The sequence below is a fragment of the Archocentrus centrarchus genome, chromosome 12 (assembly GCF_007364275.1).
Source record: "Archocentrus centrarchus isolate MPI-CPG fArcCen1 chromosome 12, fArcCen1, whole genome shotgun sequence".
Classification (NCBI taxonomy): domain Eukaryota; kingdom Metazoa; phylum Chordata; class Actinopteri; order Cichliformes; family Cichlidae; genus Archocentrus; species Archocentrus centrarchus.
The window spans coordinates 18,012,904-18,033,411 of NC_044357.1; the positions used below are offsets into that span (position 1 = coordinate 18,012,904).

General features: G+C 37.8%; 1 protein-coding gene across 5 annotated transcripts in view; it reads left to right on the forward strand.

The window, feature by feature from the left end:
- The first annotated feature begins 3,697 nt into the window (after positions 1-3,697).
- The window catches only part of epha5 (EPH receptor A5), a 57,263-nt gene continuing 40,452 nt past the window's right edge, over positions 3,698-20,508 (forward strand). The window contains exons 1-3 of one of the 5 annotated variants that reach the window (XM_030742109.1): positions 3,698-3,930; positions 8,753-8,817; positions 17,244-17,964. In XM_030742109.1, coding sequence (XP_030597969.1) covers positions 3,831-3,930; positions 8,753-8,817; positions 17,244-17,964 — 886 coding nt within the window. In that variant the 5' untranslated portion in view covers positions 3,698-3,830. Of the gene's footprint in view, positions 3,931-8,752; positions 8,818-16,816; positions 17,038-17,243; positions 17,965-20,508 lie in introns of those variants that run through there. The other 4 variants (XM_030742108.1, XM_030742110.1, XM_030742111.1 and 1 more) reach the window with 4 other exon arrangements.

The window sequence follows — 20,508 nt, forward strand, 5'->3', positions numbered from 1 at the left end:
GCCTGTAACACAAACCAGCTGGTCGAGCACAAAACTGATTTATAGTTAACTGGATTGTAATACTGTATGTGTGTGCATGCATCTGTGTATTACAGATTCATGCACACGTGAGTAATGCCATGTTTGCATATAATGTGCATGTATTTTATAATAAACATATTTTCAGCAGTTTTGTTTTTTTACAGCTGGTAAGCATGAATAAAGTCGTTTGAGAGTTGTTTCAAGGAATTGATGGTTCTAAAAGTGCAAACATTTTCAGTGTTTGTTTAATGGTTCAATCCTGAGACAAACAACATGGACTACCAGCACTACATGTCTCTGATATTAGAGAGGTGAGTAAATATGAAAAGGTTAAAAAAAAAGAAAACAATTATATGAGTGTAGGCTCATATGTTTAAAAGTTATTTATTCACAGAAGCTTAGATTCTGTCTAATCAGATTACAGCAAACACAAGAACATATTCTGTTTTTAAGAGAAAAATGCTAAAGCAGTAAATACGTTTAAGTTTTGCAAACATGATGACCTGGTAAAGTCAGCTTTTTTGGTTGCATGTGCATGTGAAGTGAGATCTTCTCAGCTGGAAGATTGGGTCAGTTTTGATTCCCTACATTTACGACAAAGGTGTTTACTGTGAACTGTGCCAACAAGATACTCACTGCAACCAATGTGTGTGACAGTGTGTATGCATGTGTCTGTGGGAGAGGAGAGAGAGAGGAAGAGAGAGTTAAACATATACAGTATTTAGTGTGTGTGTGTGTGTGTGTGTGTGTGTGTGTGTGTGTGTGTGTGTGTGTGTGTGTGTGTTTCACTGACCCTCTCTGACCTTGCTTTCCCTTTCCCTCCCCTACTGTCATGAGTGAGCAGACACAAAATCACAGCTGACTATTCAGCCCCCGAGGTACCATCACATCTGATTGCACCAAACCACTGGTTTTGGAAAATGCTTCATGGTGCTCTACCATGTAGTAACAAAAAAATACATTATACCACCACTGAATAAAAGGGAAAATGGATGAGGTTTTCAAATGAATGGCATGCCTATTTTTTTTTTCCATTTTGAGAATGATGTGTGTACTTACTAATATGTATAATTGTATGTTATTGATCATAATGTTATTAAAGAAACCTTCACTGGAGTTAATATGATACAGTAAAACAAGTGAAGGCACATTATTAAGCTATTGCCTTTTTCCATATCTTTAACTGGCTATATACATATTTGCTTACAGTAAAAACATAGACACTCAAGAGTCACAAATTCACAGAGTTATTACTGTGCCATGTAGTTCTTTGCAGCTCTTCAGAGCCCAGCCTGCCACAGGCAGCAAAACAGCTCTGATGAACTGCACACTGCCTGCCTGGCACGAAATGGTAGACAGACAGAGTCAGCAAATGGATGGTGAACTTAGTGGTGTATTTAGCAACTAAAAGAACAGAACTAGTAGAGACCCACAAAAAATAAAGTGAGAAATGACTACTGCATCCCTAAAAAAATAAAATAAAAAAGATTTCAAATTAATGAAATTTTTCTGTTTTCATGGCTAATCTAATCCTGTTTGAGGACATCGGTGTGAGTGAGGGTGCATGGTATATTCAGTAAACTGATACATCTGGAGAATACCCACCGCTTCCTGCATCATCTATTTTTAGTGAATCCCTGAATTTCCACCTGTCCGTCCTTGCTTTTATGTAACTCCATTATTACTGACCTAAAAATATCTAAAAGTGACCTCACTCTTTCCGCCCATTTACCAAACGCCCAAAAGAACAACACAAATGCATTCTCAACCAACAAAAATGAAAAGATTCATCTGATGGTAGGGCACCTTGCTGGGTGAATTTTTCTTACACGTTCCTCCGCAGACCTTTTATAGAATTAAACCGACACCTCTAGGAGACAACAACAGTTTCTGGCATCCCAGAACCACCTCCACACCCGCTGTCACTGCTGATCAGACCCCTACACGTCTACAATACACCACCACCTTGGAATTACACCTACAGTTGCATTTGTGCTTGGCACACATTTTTTTTCACATATTTTAAAAGAGGCAATATTTAAAATCTGCAGTTGTTAAAATTTGTAGCAAAAACAGAAGGTGGGGATCTGTGCATTTATCATCAAGGTCACTGGGTATCTTGATGTATTTCCAACTTGGGGTGAGTTAGAAATCAATACCTGTATGTATGCATGGATTATGTTTGCATGTGTACATCTGTGTGCATACACAAGGAATGTAGGAGGTGTCAGCAGGGCAAAGCATGTGAATAACACCAAGAATCACTTAGTGATTAAAGAATGTATTTGCACCATGGAGAGTGAGAAAGAGGAAGAAAACTGAAACAAAAACCATACAGACAACACAAATAAGAAACAAACAGAGAGAAAAAATTAAAGAGACATTGTATTCATTTGTGTAAATGCATACAGGTAACACAGAGAAAATGAAAATGATGGCCAGAAAGGAGAGAAAAGCTCACATTACAGAATCATCATACAACTTCTTAAAGTGTCACATCCCTAAAATTATGAACTGAGTTCATGTGCTTACATCAAAACACATTTAACTAGAAAACAGCCCAAGAAAACTGTATAGAGTTGGCTGATGGTGCACAGTTGTTTGTGTATTTGTTGGAGCACATAATCTCTCAAACTCAATAAAGAAGCTTAAAAATGAACTTTTTTTTTTGGGGTGGGGGGGGGGGGGGGGGGGGGGGGGTCTGTGGCAACTGCCCCAATTTGTCTTTGAGTGCTAAATTAACAGAAGATAAGTTGGTAGTACTGGTGTAACTAAACTGAAACTAAACCCAAAGCACTGAATTCAACTGTGTATATATATATATATATATATATATATATATATATATATATATATATGTATGTATATATAAAATATGTATGGATATATGTATGTATGTAGCATGAAAACGCGCGCCAACAAGTGATTATATCAGACACAGGGGGTGAAAATGGTGGCCAGAAAATCTACATCCTGCATGCCATTGCTGTACAGAAGATGTTAATGATACCTGTTAGGGCCCTAGCAGGGCCTGCTGTGGCTATTCAATACCCTTACAATAACTGTATTATCAACTACGTGAGGATTACTTTTGATTTTACAGTCATTGGTACTTGACGTGACACTTGAGGAACTGATGAAAGACCACAAAGCAAACACTGCTGCAGCAGCAGCCAAATAATGAAGTCTCTTTAAACATTTTCTCAGTAGCTAAACTCGCAGATATTGCGTTACATAAATGTTGTCAACAGCTGAATCAAAGCACCAATTACCCACATTCTCCATTTCCTTTTGGAGATGTGTAACAGAAAGAAGCACTGAAAATGTGACTGAACTGAAATGATGGGAATGTGGTGAGACTTCTAAGTACCTGCGCTCTGCTCATTCCAAATCCACTTTTGTAGCAAGTCTCACTCAGGCAGAAATGCAGTTCAAGAGAGGGTGACTTAATATGAAGGTTAAGTAACGCTTTTACGGTTAAAAGAGGTAACGAGTGAGGGGTAATCGATTATTGGAGAAATGAGTCCAGTGGCAGTGGGGTTCACCTGTGGAGGATCTGTGATTGGAGAGACTGTGTACTTCACTCCGCCTCCCGGCGCGCTGCCCGCCTTCCCAAAAACCAGAGCGCACTCAGCTCCTCATTGCCTCCTACTTGCCGACGCATAACATGAGCCCCCATCTTTCTGAGCGGATGCATAACGAGACAGATGGTTTCTTTACGCTTTCCCGTTTTGTGCTGACCGAAACTGTTGTTGTTTAAGAAAATTCTTCCCAGTGCTACCGGTTTTGGCTTTTTTTTTGGATGCGCCATGCAGTCTCGTTGGTGGAGTTGTGGCATTCGGCTGGTGGCATGGACATGGGTTTGGAGCCTGGCATTGCTCGGAGCGTGGTGCATTCCCCCAAACGAAGGTAAACTAAAACAGAAAAGGATTTAGGGTTACTGACGCCGCTGTATGGTTCACGGCCGGGTTTAACGGGCGCTGAAAATCGGTTAAAGGTCTGTTTGTACCCCAGCTGGTGCCCAGACCATCGGTCTCAGACTCCTTGGTTTCTCTATTCGTTTCTGGAGCGTTTGACGGAAGAAATAGGTCGTATATTGATATAAGCAGATTATCTTTATGACAGCTGTGTCCTCCAAGTCTGCGATGGTTCTGTGTTCCCAAACTATAAAGGGTAAAATTTAAAAAAAAAAGACCTTTGAACAGAACATGCCTCTGTCGGATAACCATTCCTCTGTGGACTCGGCAGTGCCGAAAGACGCACAGTGCGCTACAAAAATCTCTGTATTACTCTTTAGCATTTTTCTATGGCGCGTCTAAGGTGCTCACCATATACTGCATGAAGAATTTGAATTCATATTTTTGTCCTCTGGGTTTGCGGAGTTACTTTAAAAATAAATAAAATTAATTCAACCGCTTACACTGACTTTTAGACTCGTAGTGCGACATTAACTTAATTTCTATAAAAACTACTTTAGGTTTAGTTTGAGCTTGCATTGTGCCTTTATAGGTTTGCAGCTTTTTATACTGTGAATCCTTACTTATCTGCCAGACGCAGCGGTCATGTTTGTTCCTTCCAGCGCTTATCATTGTCAGATTAATCTGGCCGCTCATAAATTTCCTCAGTTCCCCTGTATGTTGCAAAATGTTAACCTGCAGTTTTCTTATCAAGTGAACTAATGCACACCTACATTGTTCTACGAAATGTGATAAGTGGGTAATTGTGAAGTGAAATGCATAAAATGGAGATAAATATTTGTCAGTGAAAGAAAACTAAGAAGTGTAAAATAGTGTGCCAAATACTGTTCCCACGCCATTGTCTGCATGAGCAGCATTTTAATAGCTCTAGATGAATACCATTGTTTGGCGCTATTAGACAGCATTATCCGGGAAAGAGAGAGCATTCATTAAGCAGCATATTCTTCACATGGCAGATTTATTTGGTTAAAGTTTACATTCACAAAAGTTCTCAATATGTGGCCACAGGACACCTAAAGGTCCCGGAAAGGTTTGCTGGGAATCATTCGCCAGCCCATGAAAAGTTCAGATTGCTTAGGTCATATCTGTTTAAGGGTCCAGCACATCATAGGGTTCAGTGTTCAATTTATGTGCATATCCTTAGTGTGATAAGATGCACCTCTACACTGTTTCATTAAAGAATGAATATATGTATGTGCTTAAAGTCTACCTTTACTGATTGGGTTTATTATCTTCACCATCAGTACCAAAATCTGCTGTCAAAGTGCTCAAACCCCCCTTTTTTTTAACCCAAAGCCTTTTTGGAACTGAGAGTGGGAGAAACCCTTAAAAAACGTGCTGTCATTTGATCTTTCACATCTTAGATATATGCAGACATTTGTTTTCTTTGTTGTCTTCCGCTATCAAGTCTATCCTCTGTTGTTAAAATCTGTTCTGCTCGCTGTAATTTGCAGAGATAAGACTTAAACTTCTGGTGTGTTTAACAAAACACCGGAAACAAAGCTGTTCAACGCCCAGCCAATCAAGAGTCATTTAGCAGAGGTTACCATTTAAAACAAACGTTAGATTAATCTGACAGATATTTGCATTGCAATGGATAATCATAGCACTGCATGCATAATTGAAGAGGTGAGTGAAGCCCATGATTAAACTAGCCTATTCTCTCATTTGACTAATTTATTGTAATTGAAAAAAAAAAATGATTAAACTTTTTTTTTTTTTTTTTAGCTTGTGTAGACATATTTGAGAAATCATTGGATATTTTGGCCACTTGCCCATCTCTATTTTTTGCCTTGATAGAAGACTAAGTTCCTGTCTGGCAGCATGCTGCCAACCCCATGCAAGTGTTTTTGAAACTCAACGTGAGCTTTTATTCAGACCACTTATTCGCTCATCTAAGTAAATTTAAATTACTTGCTTACTAAATTGTAATGGAATTGTATTCAAAATAAAAAGAAATAAAGAGGAAGTTATTTCCTCCCTTGAAACTAATCAACTCTTGTTTAAACTGATGAAATTCAGAGTGCATCCCAGTGCTTCACATCTGTTACATTGTTACTGTGTTTGATTAATCATGACGTGTGACATGAGGAAGATATGGGGTGTGTGAGCCTGAACAAATTTTAAAAGCTTTCACTTTACTTTTTGTTGGCTGTGGCACTGATCAAATGGAAATGGAGAATCTGGAGTAATTATAGCAAATGGCTCAAGTAAAAAGAATATTTGTCTGCCCGTCTGTGTGTGGGAGAGAAAACAGTCCATTAATCCCAAAGAAGTCTCAGCTAACATGTAAACTGTCAAAATCAAACATCACAATGTACACACAGGAAAAAAAAAAAGATTTATGGGGGACTTGCATTAATAAAATTGCACATTTCATGCTTGAGATACAGGTAAAGGTAAGAGGTAAGATATGGTTTCATACAAGACTGCATGAAAGCTGGGTCAAGCTGGAACTCAAAGATATTACCTGCTGCAAGAGTAAAATGACAGTTTCAGTGTAAATTGAAAATACATGTGCTTCGTCTAACAGGTGTTCAACAGTTAACTCGAGCATTTTATCAGTATTTCCAATGTTAAACATCCACTTATTCCTGAAAAGATTTAAAATATGTATCCTTGAAGTAATGTCACTCAAGACTCTAAATCGTTTCATTCTTTTAGAGGAGATGACTTTTAATAATAAGCACTGTAGATCATTGTCATAGCTGAGCTCTAACTTGTTAGGTGGTTTAATCCTTAGAGAGAACAAGAGAGGGGAAAGAGGTAACATATCCCTTATGATCTAGTTCAGTATCACTTATCTCTTCTTTATGGCCTAATTAGTTGTCTAATCGCCTCCTAAGGACATCTTTTATTATTCTCTGTAGAACAGTGAATCCAGTAAGAAAGGAGGTGTGTGTGTGTGTGTGTGTGTGTGTGTGTGTGTGTGTGTGTGTGTGTGTGTGTGTGTGTGTGTGTGTGTGTGTGTGTGTGTGTGTGTGTGTGTGTGTGTGTTTATGTGCCGCTTGGTGTTGCAGAATGTCTGTGTTTGAGTTATTGAGCAACACAACAGATTATCTGCAGATTATTTATGGATGTCTATCATTTTGTTTACATTAGGGCAGGGTTCATATGTAGTTTGGCTGTTTTATGACAGCACAGGTAATCTTAAACGTTACACTCAACAGCTGGTTAGAAAGTGACCAATATTTTTGAAACTATGTTTTTGGATAGTTGGCTGAATTTCTTACAAATTAGTTGTTCTGTGTAAATGTTACATGTGAGAATGTTTTGGTGGCATTAAAGAACAGCAAAAGGCATACAGTAATTGCAAAGTTTACCATACCCAAGAATATTAGGAGATTGAGTCATAAAGATTTGTTTTTACCAACCGTGATGAGTTGAAGAAAAATGTCTCCTACAGTAATGTGTAAAAAAGTCGACCATTTGCAATATCTGTTTATCACTTCCATAGCATATCCAGTCCTATTTACTGTTGCTCATCATCAGATTTAACATTTGCAGCATAGCTGCAAAATATTTCTTGTTATATTTAACACATGACAAAGCTTAACCAAAACAGAATAAAGTATTAATTTACAAATGAACTCCTTAGTCATAAAACCAGGTGGAGAGGTACTGCAAGGAGACATATACTTTGTCTGTTGTTGTAGGTAGCCTAAAAGATAATATTTGCTTCAGTTAGCAATATTTTCTAATGTCTAGCTTTTAATCTGTTTCAAGTTTAAAAGCTTGTCTATGGGTCACTTGGTTGGACTTTTCTTTTATTGTGCGAGTACACACTGTAGCAAACACACTGTGTTTGATACAGAACAAGCCTAATGTTATCATAGAGGAGATAAAGAAAACTGAACTCTGGTCTGACAGAACATGAGCTGCTTTTATGACAGCATGTGATAAACTATGTCATGTCATTAATATACCACCTGTTAAACTGCTTTGTTCTAACCAGTCATGTGGTCATAATGCTTTAGTAGAGTTTGCACCTGGGTTTTTACACCTGCCTATCTCAGCCGCATTCAGTATGCTTGTTATGAGAGCCAATATTCATTAAATATCTAATATATTCCAGATGTTGACATGTGCATTTGTTGAGACATAACTAATAAGCAGCTAAAGAGAATGTTACATGGGGCTCCAAATGTGTAAAAAAACTGAGATGCCTACATGAGAGGCTCTTTTGTCAAGACCTTTTGTGAATTTATCATAGAAAAAGCATGTGTGTATACACACACAGACACACACACACACACGAAAGATAATACACCACTCATGAGATTCTGCTGCCACCAGTCCTGCACAAGAGCTTTAAGGACTGGAGTGGTCAAGTAGTTGCACTTGACAGCTTTCAGCCGAGAGGCTGAGCAGGGAGGATTTTTTTTTTTAATGGATTATTTTGAGCTTGAGTTGTGCTGCAGACATTGAATTGTGAGTACAAAGTTGTCGGGGAGTTTTTGGTTAGCAAGATCCCACATTCTAATTCAGTTGATTTTACATGTGTAAATAATTTGGACATATGAATGTAGATGGAAATCCTTTGACTTGGGCTAATATTTGATCTGAAGAATGGAAAGTGAATGGAAAGGGAATTTTCTGTGAATTGAAAATATTTTCTTAAGCATCAGTTTCTGACTTAATCAGTTCTTAACACTTCCATTTGAATCTACCCACCAATCAGGTTTTGTGATTTTAATTAATCAGCTAGTCGTTTGTCTTTACGTATGATTCTTTGTATTTTCAACCTCCTACAGTAAACCTGCTGGATTCCCGCTCTGTGATGGGAGACCTGGGATGGGTGGCCTACCCTAAGAATGGGGTGAGTATATCTCTTTCTAAGATATATTAAAAATGTATAACTGGCTTTAGTAAAAGCATGATTGAAATTAGACAAATATTAAAGCTTTATTTTTACAGATGCTGCAGTAACATCTAAATTTTTGAAGTTGTTAGTAATTATAGTTTTTCCTTCTTGATTAGTTATCTTTCTTTTTTCTTACCCATTAAAAAAATAAACTGATTTTGGGGAAAATCAAAAGACATTTAAGACTTTAGTTTACACTGAATTATGCTGTAGGTTCTTTTGTTTTATCAAGGTGAAAGATCATTTTATTTCCAAGAACTTTCAGTTCATTATCAGGGTAAATTGAATTCATGAATAATATATTGAAAGTCACCATGGAATATTTTATTCTCAAGCCAGGAATTGAATTTCCATTTCCAAGTATTCCCAAGGTGAAGACTAATTAGAGAATGACTTACTAGAGTTACTAAATTGTTATTTCATGGTATTATATGGTGTATTTTAATGAGGAAAAATGGTACTTTAAAAATGATCAATGTATTCTAGAGTTTCAGTACTATCTCAGACATTAGGTTACTACTGAATCTGCCTCATTTCCTAGAAAAATGGAAGTCTCCAACATCTGGGGGTTTACAGAATAGTGGCTTGTTTAAACAGAAATTTATTTGTGCATTGATTTGATCCACGTGGAAAATCTCTCATGTAGTGGCAAATCTTGTCTGCAAATATGCAGCTATACACACACCGGACCAATAGTGCTGACCGCAGCGTTTTCTCAGCTTTGGGTATTCAAATCATGGCCCACTCTGTGGCTTTATGTAGATGGGAGAGATAGTGCTGACAAAAGCAGCCGTATGTGCAATCATATTAATGAAGATTTCATTACGGTGTGCAAGTTTTCAGCAGTACAGCTGCATAAATAACTAAATAGAGAGGAAATAAAAGACTTCATTAGACAATGTAATCCAAGGATCCCTTAATGATGTCTTAATTAGTTGTTGTGTTTATATTCAACTGCTTTTTAAGATGACGCATTTTGGGGGGTTGTCTAAGAAGGACATACCAAACATGTCTTTAGTACTGAATAACGTTTCCCAGTTGGCCATTGTAACGTGTTCAGTGTTGGTACAACAGCACACTATTTGCAGCACACTCTTGGACATTTTTCACACACACATACACACTTTCACACTTCAAATCTTGGCTAAATAAGAACTTGAAAAGGCACAAAACTTATTTATTTAATTATTTTTAAGTCTCATGTTCCAGATGGCTCGTTTTATTCCTGGTTTTCTCCTCTTCCCTTCATCCCCATCATTGCCTGTCCTTCCATTCTTCCATGTCCCTGAACATGTGCTAGTCTCCTTATCTCCATTTTCTTCTTATTTGTGTCCTCTACTTGTCTTTGTTTTTCACTGTCTTCTCTTTGCTGCTTTTTTTTTCCCAAAGATTTGACAGTTATTTAAACTTGCATTTAAACAGAAGGGATTAAAATAAGAGCTTTAAATGTGATGGATGACCTTGAAGTACTTCGACAGATTTCAGTGAATGCAGTGACACTAAACACAGCATAATTACTTTAACAGATAAATGCCTTGAAGTAGAAGAGTGAAACACTTTAGTGATTTACATGGTAGCTTGAAAATGGAGACTTGGAGTGGAAAATCATGAAAATCCAATTTCTAAAAGCTGGTTTGTGTTTATGATGAGTTCCTTGATCTTTGTTGTTTGGAGTTGTGGTTTCTTCTCTTCTTTATGTGCATCTTTTCTTTATGTACAATCTCAACATTAACTGAAAAAGACCCAGGAACTTGCTTTTTCTAGTCTGGTGTAAGTCTGAGTGAAAAACATCACCAATCATCACTTTGCTGGTACCCAAAGTTATTTTTTTTCATTGAGACTTGCTTGTGTATTATTCTGGCAGAAGTGGAAAAAGAAGAAGGAAGAATTGGACTAAGATGGAAAAGGAGCCTGACAGACAAAGATGGACAAAATATAAGCAAGAGAAACCAGTATTCCTTTGACCTTGAGAACACAAGTCCTTTGTCTTAAACTATTTTGCCATAGAGGAGTGAAGATCACTGTTAAAGAGTGTGAAGTAGTTAGACAGCAATTGGAAATTGGATATCTAAAAGATGGAATATAGCTTTATTTTCCTCATTGGGACATAATGATAGGAAGAGAGCAGATGATCATACAAGATATTGCGATTGTTGTAGTGTTGAGTTGGTGTAAATGGGTAGGCACCGAAACAGAGTTTTAGACCAGGTTGTAAACATTTCAGCTTAATGTGGCTTCTATTATGATTGGCTTACTTTTTGGGTCAGTTTCCAGCCAGCCAGCCACGTTGATGGTTCCAGCCAGTTTTTGGGATTTCCGTTTTGGCTTTATTTTTCATTTCAGCACCAGAGACATTTGTTTGCACACAAAGTGATGGAACAGTGCTATAATAAATGTGGTAAAACGTGACATTTGGACAATTCAGTCCACTCTTGTCTAATACCCCAATATCTTCCAGTCCCAAGTCATCATGAGGGGAGAAGAACAAACTAAGAAAAGTCACAAAACAGGGAGGAATAAGAGATCATTCTTACAATGTGGATTTTTATATATTTATTTATTTATTTGCTGGGCCTGTAAAGGCCCTGCCAAGTCGTATCAGAAAACCCGCTGACAAATGAGGACCGGTGAATTGTGCTGTGTGGCTTCAATTTCTTTGTTAAAACTTCAATTAAAAGAAACCACAAAGATGGCGGCTAGCTGACAGGTGCACCATGCACGGAAAACCTGCAGCTGAAGCTTTCAAACAGAACAAATGCAGCCTGGATACGTACAGACTGCCTATCTGCAAGTAAGATAACAGATAACCTAGTTTGGCCATTGTAGTGTCCAGATATTGCGATGTGATTTCAAAACAATGATTTCCTTTGGCACAAGATGAAAAATAAAAGCATGAATGAAAAAGGAACAAAATACATTTGCTTTAAACTTAGATACAGTATCAGCATTGAAAATTGGTGCATTCCTTCAAAATATGAATTGGTGTCTGAAAAAGGCATTTGCCCTGTTAAACTTTGCTTTTCATTTAGCTAGACAATTTGGGAAAAAATCTAATTGTGTTTAGATGTTTTGGATTGTTTAATCAAGTACAATTATGTTATGGCTTTGTACTCTAGATAAAAAAAAAGCTTTTATGTAAAGTACTGTTCAATAGTCGTGAGCCGCCTCTGATTTCTTTTTTTTTTTTTTTTTTTTGCTAGGAAAATGAGAAATAGGTGCAGCAATTTATGGAAACTTGTGCAAGCATACATACATTATGTATAATGCAAAAACAGAGGTTGTACAGTTCTCGTGAGCTGGAGTCAGTATTTGGTAAGACCACCTTTGTTCTTCAGCACAGCCTGAACTCAGTTTTCTTCAGGAATAGCTCTCCAGGCTTCTTGCAGCCTCAAATCATGACACATTGCCATTGCACATTGACAATGATTTGAACCAAAATTTTCACATTTGGATTCACCACTCCATAAGACCTGTTGCTACTGATGTCAGTCCATTTCTTGTGTAATTTGGCATACCTTTTCCCCTGTTTTATCCCTGTTTTCCTTCCTTAAGAATGGCTTCTTGACAGCCACCCCTGGATCAACTGAAGGGCCAGATGCATCTTTCAGGTCTTGTGTCAGATCTTTGCCGGATTTTTTTTCTGGTTTCTTACAGACATGACTTTCAGATAATGTTCATCTATTGTTGGTCATTTTTAGGCCTCTTCTTCTTTTGTCCTCCACTTGCCCAAATTCCTTCAATTATATAAGGACACGCTGCATGCCGTGTTGTGATGTGCCAAGTTTTTGGCTAATAACTCTGTGATGCATTTGTGCAACAGGCTGCAACAAAGGAACAAAGTGCCTAAAGGTATAATTTGAAGTTGGTTCTTTGCTAAATTGTCTGTTATGTGGACAAAACACTTCAAATAGACTCTTTAGAAGCAGAAAAAATGAAGGGTGGTTCCAGACCTCTGCACTGCAACTTTGGCAAATATTCTTTAGAGACATAATTCACTTGAATATAATGATTACATCTAAAAGTAGTGATACTTTTTATGTCTTTTGTTGTCTTATGATATAATAAACTGTTTCAGCAGTTTGAATTCTGAATTTCATGATTCAGAATGTTTCAGTTTCTAACAACACACTGTGCAGTTAATCTTTCATGTGTAACTGCTGAGCTACCTGCTGAATGTTATTCTGAGGTAATCAGTGAGTAATTCAACCCAACCATACCTTTGAAACTTAAAAAAAAAAGGCAAAACCACACTAAATTGATGTAATCAGTGATTCCCTTGGCTGAACTGCCAGTTAGAGAGCTCTTTCATCAGCTGCATCCACTGATTCAGTGTGCTCAATTGACCAAAGATAAAGACAGGCTAGCGCCAAAAGTACTGAACAGACTTCAAGAACTATGGCTGTGTGATGGCCCAATGACAGCTGACAGTGGGCTTGTTTTTACTTAGAGATGTGGAGTGCAGTAGCCCGTATGCTATTTAGCTCATTTTCTTTTCGTCACCACAGCACATCACAGTACAGAGGAGAAAAGAACACAAGGTGAGTTAGAAAGAAAAGAAAGGAGGACAAGATGAAGTGTATGGTGAAGGTAAATACAAAGTGTGGCAGGAAGGCAGATAGAACTGTTTTAAACAATAAAGGAGGGCAACAGAAATCAGGGAAATGTTAGAAGACAAGAAGACAGAGCCTACAAGTGGAGAGAATTGAGATGCTGGACTGAATGATATGGAGGCAGAAACTGGAACGAGGCAGTGAGTGCGGGGGGTAAGGAGTGGTGGTGCTAGTAGTGGTAGGAAGCAAAAGGGCTAAAAAGAAAAATAAAAAAAAAAAAGGGCTAGTTCTATTACAGTGTCAAGGTGGTCAGCAGTAATGGGTGATAATAATAAGTTGGCGACAGCTTTGGAGACTTACAGCCGGAAGGGCACTCAGCACAACCACAGGGGGTCTTCAGACTAGATGTGACACACAGAAACACACATATAATAGTAAAAAAAATAAATAAATAAATACTCACTAATGACAAGCTAGAAGGATGCCTATAGGAGATTTATTTTTTTATTTTTATTTTTTTTTAATAGTTTGGAGCAAAGTGGAGAAGAGATGATGCACAAATTAAAGAGATCTTAATGTCTTTTGGCTGAGTATTGGGGCCTTTTGCCACTAATGGAATACCAGCTTTCCCAAATTGGCAACAATATTCCTAATCATGCAGATAGTTGTGTTTTGATGTGACAAAGTAAGGAAATATTTTCTCCTGAAACTCCTGCTGCCTGTCAAACTATAGTTTTGTTAGTTTTTAAAACACATTATAATTGATCCAAGACAAAATTGTTCTTAATGAAATAATTGTTCACAACATGCAGTAGATTTTCTGAAAGACCAGGACTAGGCTAGTCAACTGTTGTTGCTTCCCTTTCACATTACTCAATGTTAGGTTTGTGCACTAAATCGAGAGTGTATTTCTGGAGTCTTAGAGAAGGGAGCAAGTAAAGTTGAAATAGACAAAGCATTAGATGAGCTTACTGTGTGATTAGCTTTTCAAATTTATTATTTAGTGCAAATCTTTTTCTATAGTACCTCACATTGCTGTGTTCTGTGCACAAATCAAAATGTGGGCCACCACTAAAAGTCTTAGAGCAGTCTGTGTCAACATCAGTGGCATTTTCTGGACAGCCAAAGTATGAACCTTGGTAACTTTCATTTTAGCAGCATTTTGTTACTTATTTTAGTGGCAATTTGCTTGTGAAATCAGTTATGCTAAATAGTATTTTGATGACTCATTTTAAAGCATTAGCTCAAATATCTTGTCATATTTACATTAGTTCTTAAACACTATAAATGTAGTGGAGCTGTAAAGTGGGAGGGCGTCCAGTGGCAACAATGGCAACCACACTTCTTCGCACACATGCCGAACCAATTTGTTCAAGGCAGAGTGAGAGAAGATCGTCTGTTCAGCTCCCCACTGGGATACCAATAATGACGCTGTGTGTCTCTGTATGTGTGTGTATGTGTTAAGCCGTGTAAATCTCAGAGCAGGCTTGTGGATCTGTGCGATCTAACGAGTAAGAGGCTTAATGTCTGCACTGGGACTGACTGGGCTGAGGTCTGGTAGAGATGGGGATTCACACACAAGAGATATGTTTGGATAGTTTGCACCCCATATATGTGAGGTCCCTCATTAGCATAATACACTTAATGCTAGTCTTGATCTATACCTAAGTCTAACCCAAACTTAAGAGCAAAGTTTGAATCCTCAAACAACCTTTTGAGTCATCAGTTAAGATGACTCACTTTTCAAAAAATTCTGGAGGAATAAAAGTGAAATTGCTCCTCACAGAGATAAAGGTCCAAGACTACAAGCTCATGGACACTATGCATATGATCTGCAAAGCATATGCAATTAGCACTCAGTATCTATAAACACTTAAATGGCTAAATCCATTAACAAATTATTCAGAAAGTGAGTAAGTACAAACAGAAAACAAAAGAGACACACTTAAGCAGGGAAGAACATGAAAAAAAGACAGCTGGAGAACAAGGCGGGGAGAAGAGAGCCAAACGATAAAGACAGAGGGTTGTATACAATGGATACAGCAAGGATTGATTAATATGGGCTATTAAGCCATAACACCAGATCATAGTCTAGTCCCTCTGGCCATATTACAGTGACATGATGAAGCGCCTGTATTAGCCATGGGAGAGGGCTAGTGATGCAGATAATAGCCATGTCCCAGGAGACTTGCAGAGGGAATTAATGCTGCTGTCTGACACACACACATGCATGGATGCATATGCTCACACACACACTTGAACACTGACAGGGTAATTTGCATATATGCACATACGCAGGCAGAAATGGATTCACACACAGACACGCATTATTTTTTAGAGCTATGGTGCTACAGATGAAGACACGGGTGCAGGTGAAATCCTTTTTTTTTTTTTTTTTGCTGACAAGAACACCACCCCTGATATATGGTAAATGCATATGTACCCTTTAACACTATCTCATCCTTTTCTTTCTGTTGCAGTAGGAGGAAATGAGGTGGAAGTGATGAGGATTATTCTGTTATCTATACCTTTACACACGTACACACACACATGCACACACACCATTGTTACAATTTTCACCCCAGTGTTAATCCTTTCAGAAAAGCATTTCTGTTGCTCATTCTTGCAGCATTACCACAGTGTCAAATTCCTGCCTGAGTATGAATGAATTTCAAATTTTCAGACAGTACAGGGATGATACAAGAATTTTGACAGTGATATCAAAACCGTTTACTTTGTTATTATATTGAGAAATATCAGCACGCTTAATTAGACAAGTTCATCCACATAGTCTGAAACTGCTAATATTATGGCTAGTTTTCCGTTTTTCATGCTAATGACACCATGATGAGCTTTGGTGGAAATAAATAAATACAATTACTTAAGTATTGTTAATGGATACAATTTTGGAGATAAAAGTACTTTATGCTTTACAAATTTTGGAAATATTGTACTCTGTGCTACTCTACAGTTACCATTTACTTTTCAGAATAGGATGCTATGTTATTAATGTTAATTGTAAGTTTAAGACCAAACCTGTCCATATGACCTTTTAAAAAAAGCAGTAGCTAGTTGGGAAAAGAGTAAATAGACATTTCCCTCTCTTATATGGATTCATTTAAAAATAATAATAAATAAAGACTGATGCATATTTGAGTATTTATCTTCTTGGCAATATGATGGCCGTGGTTAATGTTCCCATAGCTCAGAAGGCAGAATGATATAATTGGAAGGTTGATGGTTCAATCCCAGGCTATGCCATTCAAGGCAAAATACTGAAGCACTTGTATGAATAAGGAATGTTGCATGAAGTGCTTTATAAAAAAATAAAAAATGTTATTGTTTAAATTTTTCCACATCTAATGCCATTTATTCTGTATAGACTTTTCAGAAATCTGAGGAAATCCATATTTGCGTATTCTTTCAGGATTTTTGTCGACGACCGCTTGAGGATGCCTAATTTCAGTTTAAAACATAGATATTGGTCGTAAAACATGCCTGCAGAAATGACTGATATCTGTGTTTTTTCAAGGAGGACAGGGTCAAGATAGATGAAACTATCTCCAAGCAGCCACTGTAGTAAAATGAGACTTACGTGTTGATGCATCAGCTACCAAATATCCTCGTATATTGCAAAATTTAAAGCCATTACATCAAAAACATCTTTCTATAGTTTAAGCACATTTAGTAAAATTTACTGTAGTTACATTTTTAATGTAGGACTTGTATTGGATTATTATGCATTTAATCATATATTAGGAACTGCCTGTATTTTATTTTCCATTATTTTCATCAGACTAATGTTCATGTTTTGTTTTTTTCCTTCCTCAGTGGGAAGAGATCGGGGAAGTAGATGAGAACTATGCTCCCATCCACACCTACCAAGTGTGCCGTGTGATGGAGCAAAACCAGAACAACTGGCTCCACACCAATTGGATCCTGACTGAGGGTGCACAGCGGGTATTTATTGAGCTTAAGTTCACCCTGAGAGACTGCAACAGCCTGCCAGGGGGGGTTGGGACCTGCAAGGAAACTTTTAATATGTATTACTATGAAACAGATGGGGACGAAGAGGAGATAGAGGAAGGAGAGATGAGTGATGGTATGGGGATGACAGAAGAGGAAGACAGGGCAATGAAGGAGAGCAGGTACATCAAAATTGATACCATAGCAGCTGATGAGAGCTTCACTGAGCTGGACCTTGGGGACCGTGTGATGAAGCTTAACACTGAAGTCCGCGATTTAGGTCCTCTGACCCGGAAAGGCTTCTACTTGGCATTTCAGGATTTAGGGGCCTGCATTGCTTTAGTCTCAGTACGGGTTTTCTACAAACGCTGCCCATTCTTGGTGAAGAGCTTGGCTGAGTTCCCTGACACAATCCCAGGCTCAGAAGCCTCGCAGCTGGTAGAGGTAGTGGGCCGCTGTGTCAATAACTCCCTGCCTTTATATGAGCCTCCTCGGATGCATTGCAGCACAGAGGGAGAATGGCTGGTGCCCATTGGGAAGTGTGTTTGCCAGCCAGGATTTGAGGAAATCAACGGATCTTGTCAAGGTGAGAGGGTATATTTTGTTGTAATATTGAAGTCATCATTTTGATTGATTTAGAAGCTTTTTTGATGATTGAAGATCCAGTTTTTCAGTCTGTCCAGTCTTCGCATTTTTTGCCTTTTTTGGGTTGTGAGTGCACATGCATGTATGTTTGTTTTGGTTGCTATCTTCATCCTGTGTTTATTTTCATATCAATCCATGTGTTTATTTTTAGTATTGTGTGCTTGAGTGTATGCTTGGATCTGTTTATTCTTTTAGTAAGAGTGCTTCTTATGCTGTGTGCGTGAATCTGTGAGTGTTTCTTTCTGGCTTAGTGGAGGGTATTCCCCTGTGGCCTGCAGCACTTTGCTGCTCTCACACTGTTCTGCTCCAGCTCGTGCCCAAACATTACCACCACTGACCTTAACTGCCATGTCCATGGGCACCCATGGTCTATGTATTTTTCTCTCCTTCCAGCCTCTCCAGTCTTCCTTTGTGCTGTCTTTAAATTACTGTTATATGACTTGCACACTAGACTCCACTTATGCAACTGAGAGTGGCTCTGAATGGCATGGAGAAATTTCAGAAGGAGTTCCAGAAAACACTTATTGCAATGGCACAACACCATAGAGTAAAGTGAAATGTGTGATTATTAGTAACTCTTTGTGCATTTTATTTTTACACAGACCTGTCCTAAGTACCAGTCTCTAGTGATTAAGTTAATGATTGGTTTCTCAGCTACTAATGGCCATGTGCTGAAACATGTATACTTTATTCTTTAACTTTTCTGATTGAGGTATCCACATGCAGAAACTGGATTGAATGTTAAAGTAGGTTTTCTTTTGGAACCAACATCTAACTAAGCTTTGATTAGTTCCCAATAATCAAATGGTAAAAAAAAAAAAAGTCAACCATCTCTACAGTACCTTCACTTCGTCAGATATGAAATATCTGTGGGGAGATCATTAGGAAATAGCAGTCAGTAGGCCACTGGCCTGCCTGGAGTCATACTCCCACAGATTGTAGAGACAGTCAGACTGCTCTTACAGATGGCTGACAAAAACAGTGCTGTGTACATCAATGATCCACAACAACACTTTTGTGGTTATGAATATTGAAAACCATGATTATATATGTACTATTTAAAAAAGAATCACCTTTGAAGGTTTTGTATACTGCTATGTACTACTGCATGAATACTGAAAGGAATGTGCAGGCATAAGATTAAAGAACTGCAACAGTGCTGTGATTACCACTCATTAGCTTGCCACCTAATTATACACAGCTAATTATACTGTACAGACTTCTGCCATTTGATTAATTTTGGTTTGACCAGTTGTGTCAGATGAAGCCTGGAGAATATTGAGAATTACAGCACACTGTAAGTGCAGCAGTTTCACTGAAAAACAGTGCAGCCCTATGACTTTCTGTGCCATGTTACCATATTATATATATATATATATATATATATATATATACACTTTATTCTTTCTAGGACTTATATGTAAACATATAAGTTCTAGAGCCAAGGACAAGGAAAAAAATGTGTGTGTGTATATATATATGGACACACATATTTTTCCTTGTCCTCGGCTCTAGAACTTATATGTTTACATATAAGTTCTAGAGCTAATGCTTATAGTAAATTAAAAGTGTAGACTAGAGTTTTGCTTTAGCATGTTAGCAATGTTGCTGCTGGCATACATGTCAGTTCTGAAAACAGTTTAATGGATTGATAAATATTAATGTTAAGATAAATTTGCCTTGCCTCGGGATTTACTGAGTGGCGTAGTCTTGATTCATCTGGAGCTGTAGTTCTTTTTGTAGTGATAATGAGTAAATATTAGCATGCTAACATGCTAAACTAAGAAATATTATAAGCCTTGGGCTAACCAGGGGGCCTAACCAGACATTAGCTTTTTTTCCTTGTTGCAATTAATCTACTTTTTTTTTGTCTTGTGAGGTCTCTGGTTTGAGGCCTGTCCATAAAGGGCTTGTCATCACTGTGCTGCAGAAGGGAAGCTCCCAAACTAATGTAGCCCTGTGCACGTTCTCTACATGCTATGCATATTCTCATTCATCATATTGCAAGTAAAACAAAATGAAAAGGAAAACTTTTTCATCACTTTAAAGAAAAAAAAAAAGTAACCAGACAGTGACATCATTACAGAGCATTAAAACACTATAATTCTTTATGAATTCCAAAAAATTGCCACCCAAAATTGCATGCTAAGCATATAACAGCAAAGGGATTTGCAAATGCATGAAGCTTGCCTGGACAGCACAGAAGATTAAAGCTGTACTGTCTTCTCTGGTGTAGACTGAGCTATAAAGAGACAGCCAAAAGCATCACTCCCTTTGTACACTTTTGCAAAGGGTTGTGAAGGTGTTATTTTGGTGTCACTATAATAAAATCTGACCCTGCCTTGTCTTGCAGGAAACTGACTCCAAAGACTCTTTCTTCCTGCCTTTTTGTGTCAGAAGAAAGTTATAGGGTTTACCTGTTTTTATTGTAACAACCTTCAAGGAGTGTTTTGAATTCTTTGAAATGCAGATTTTTACCATTAGT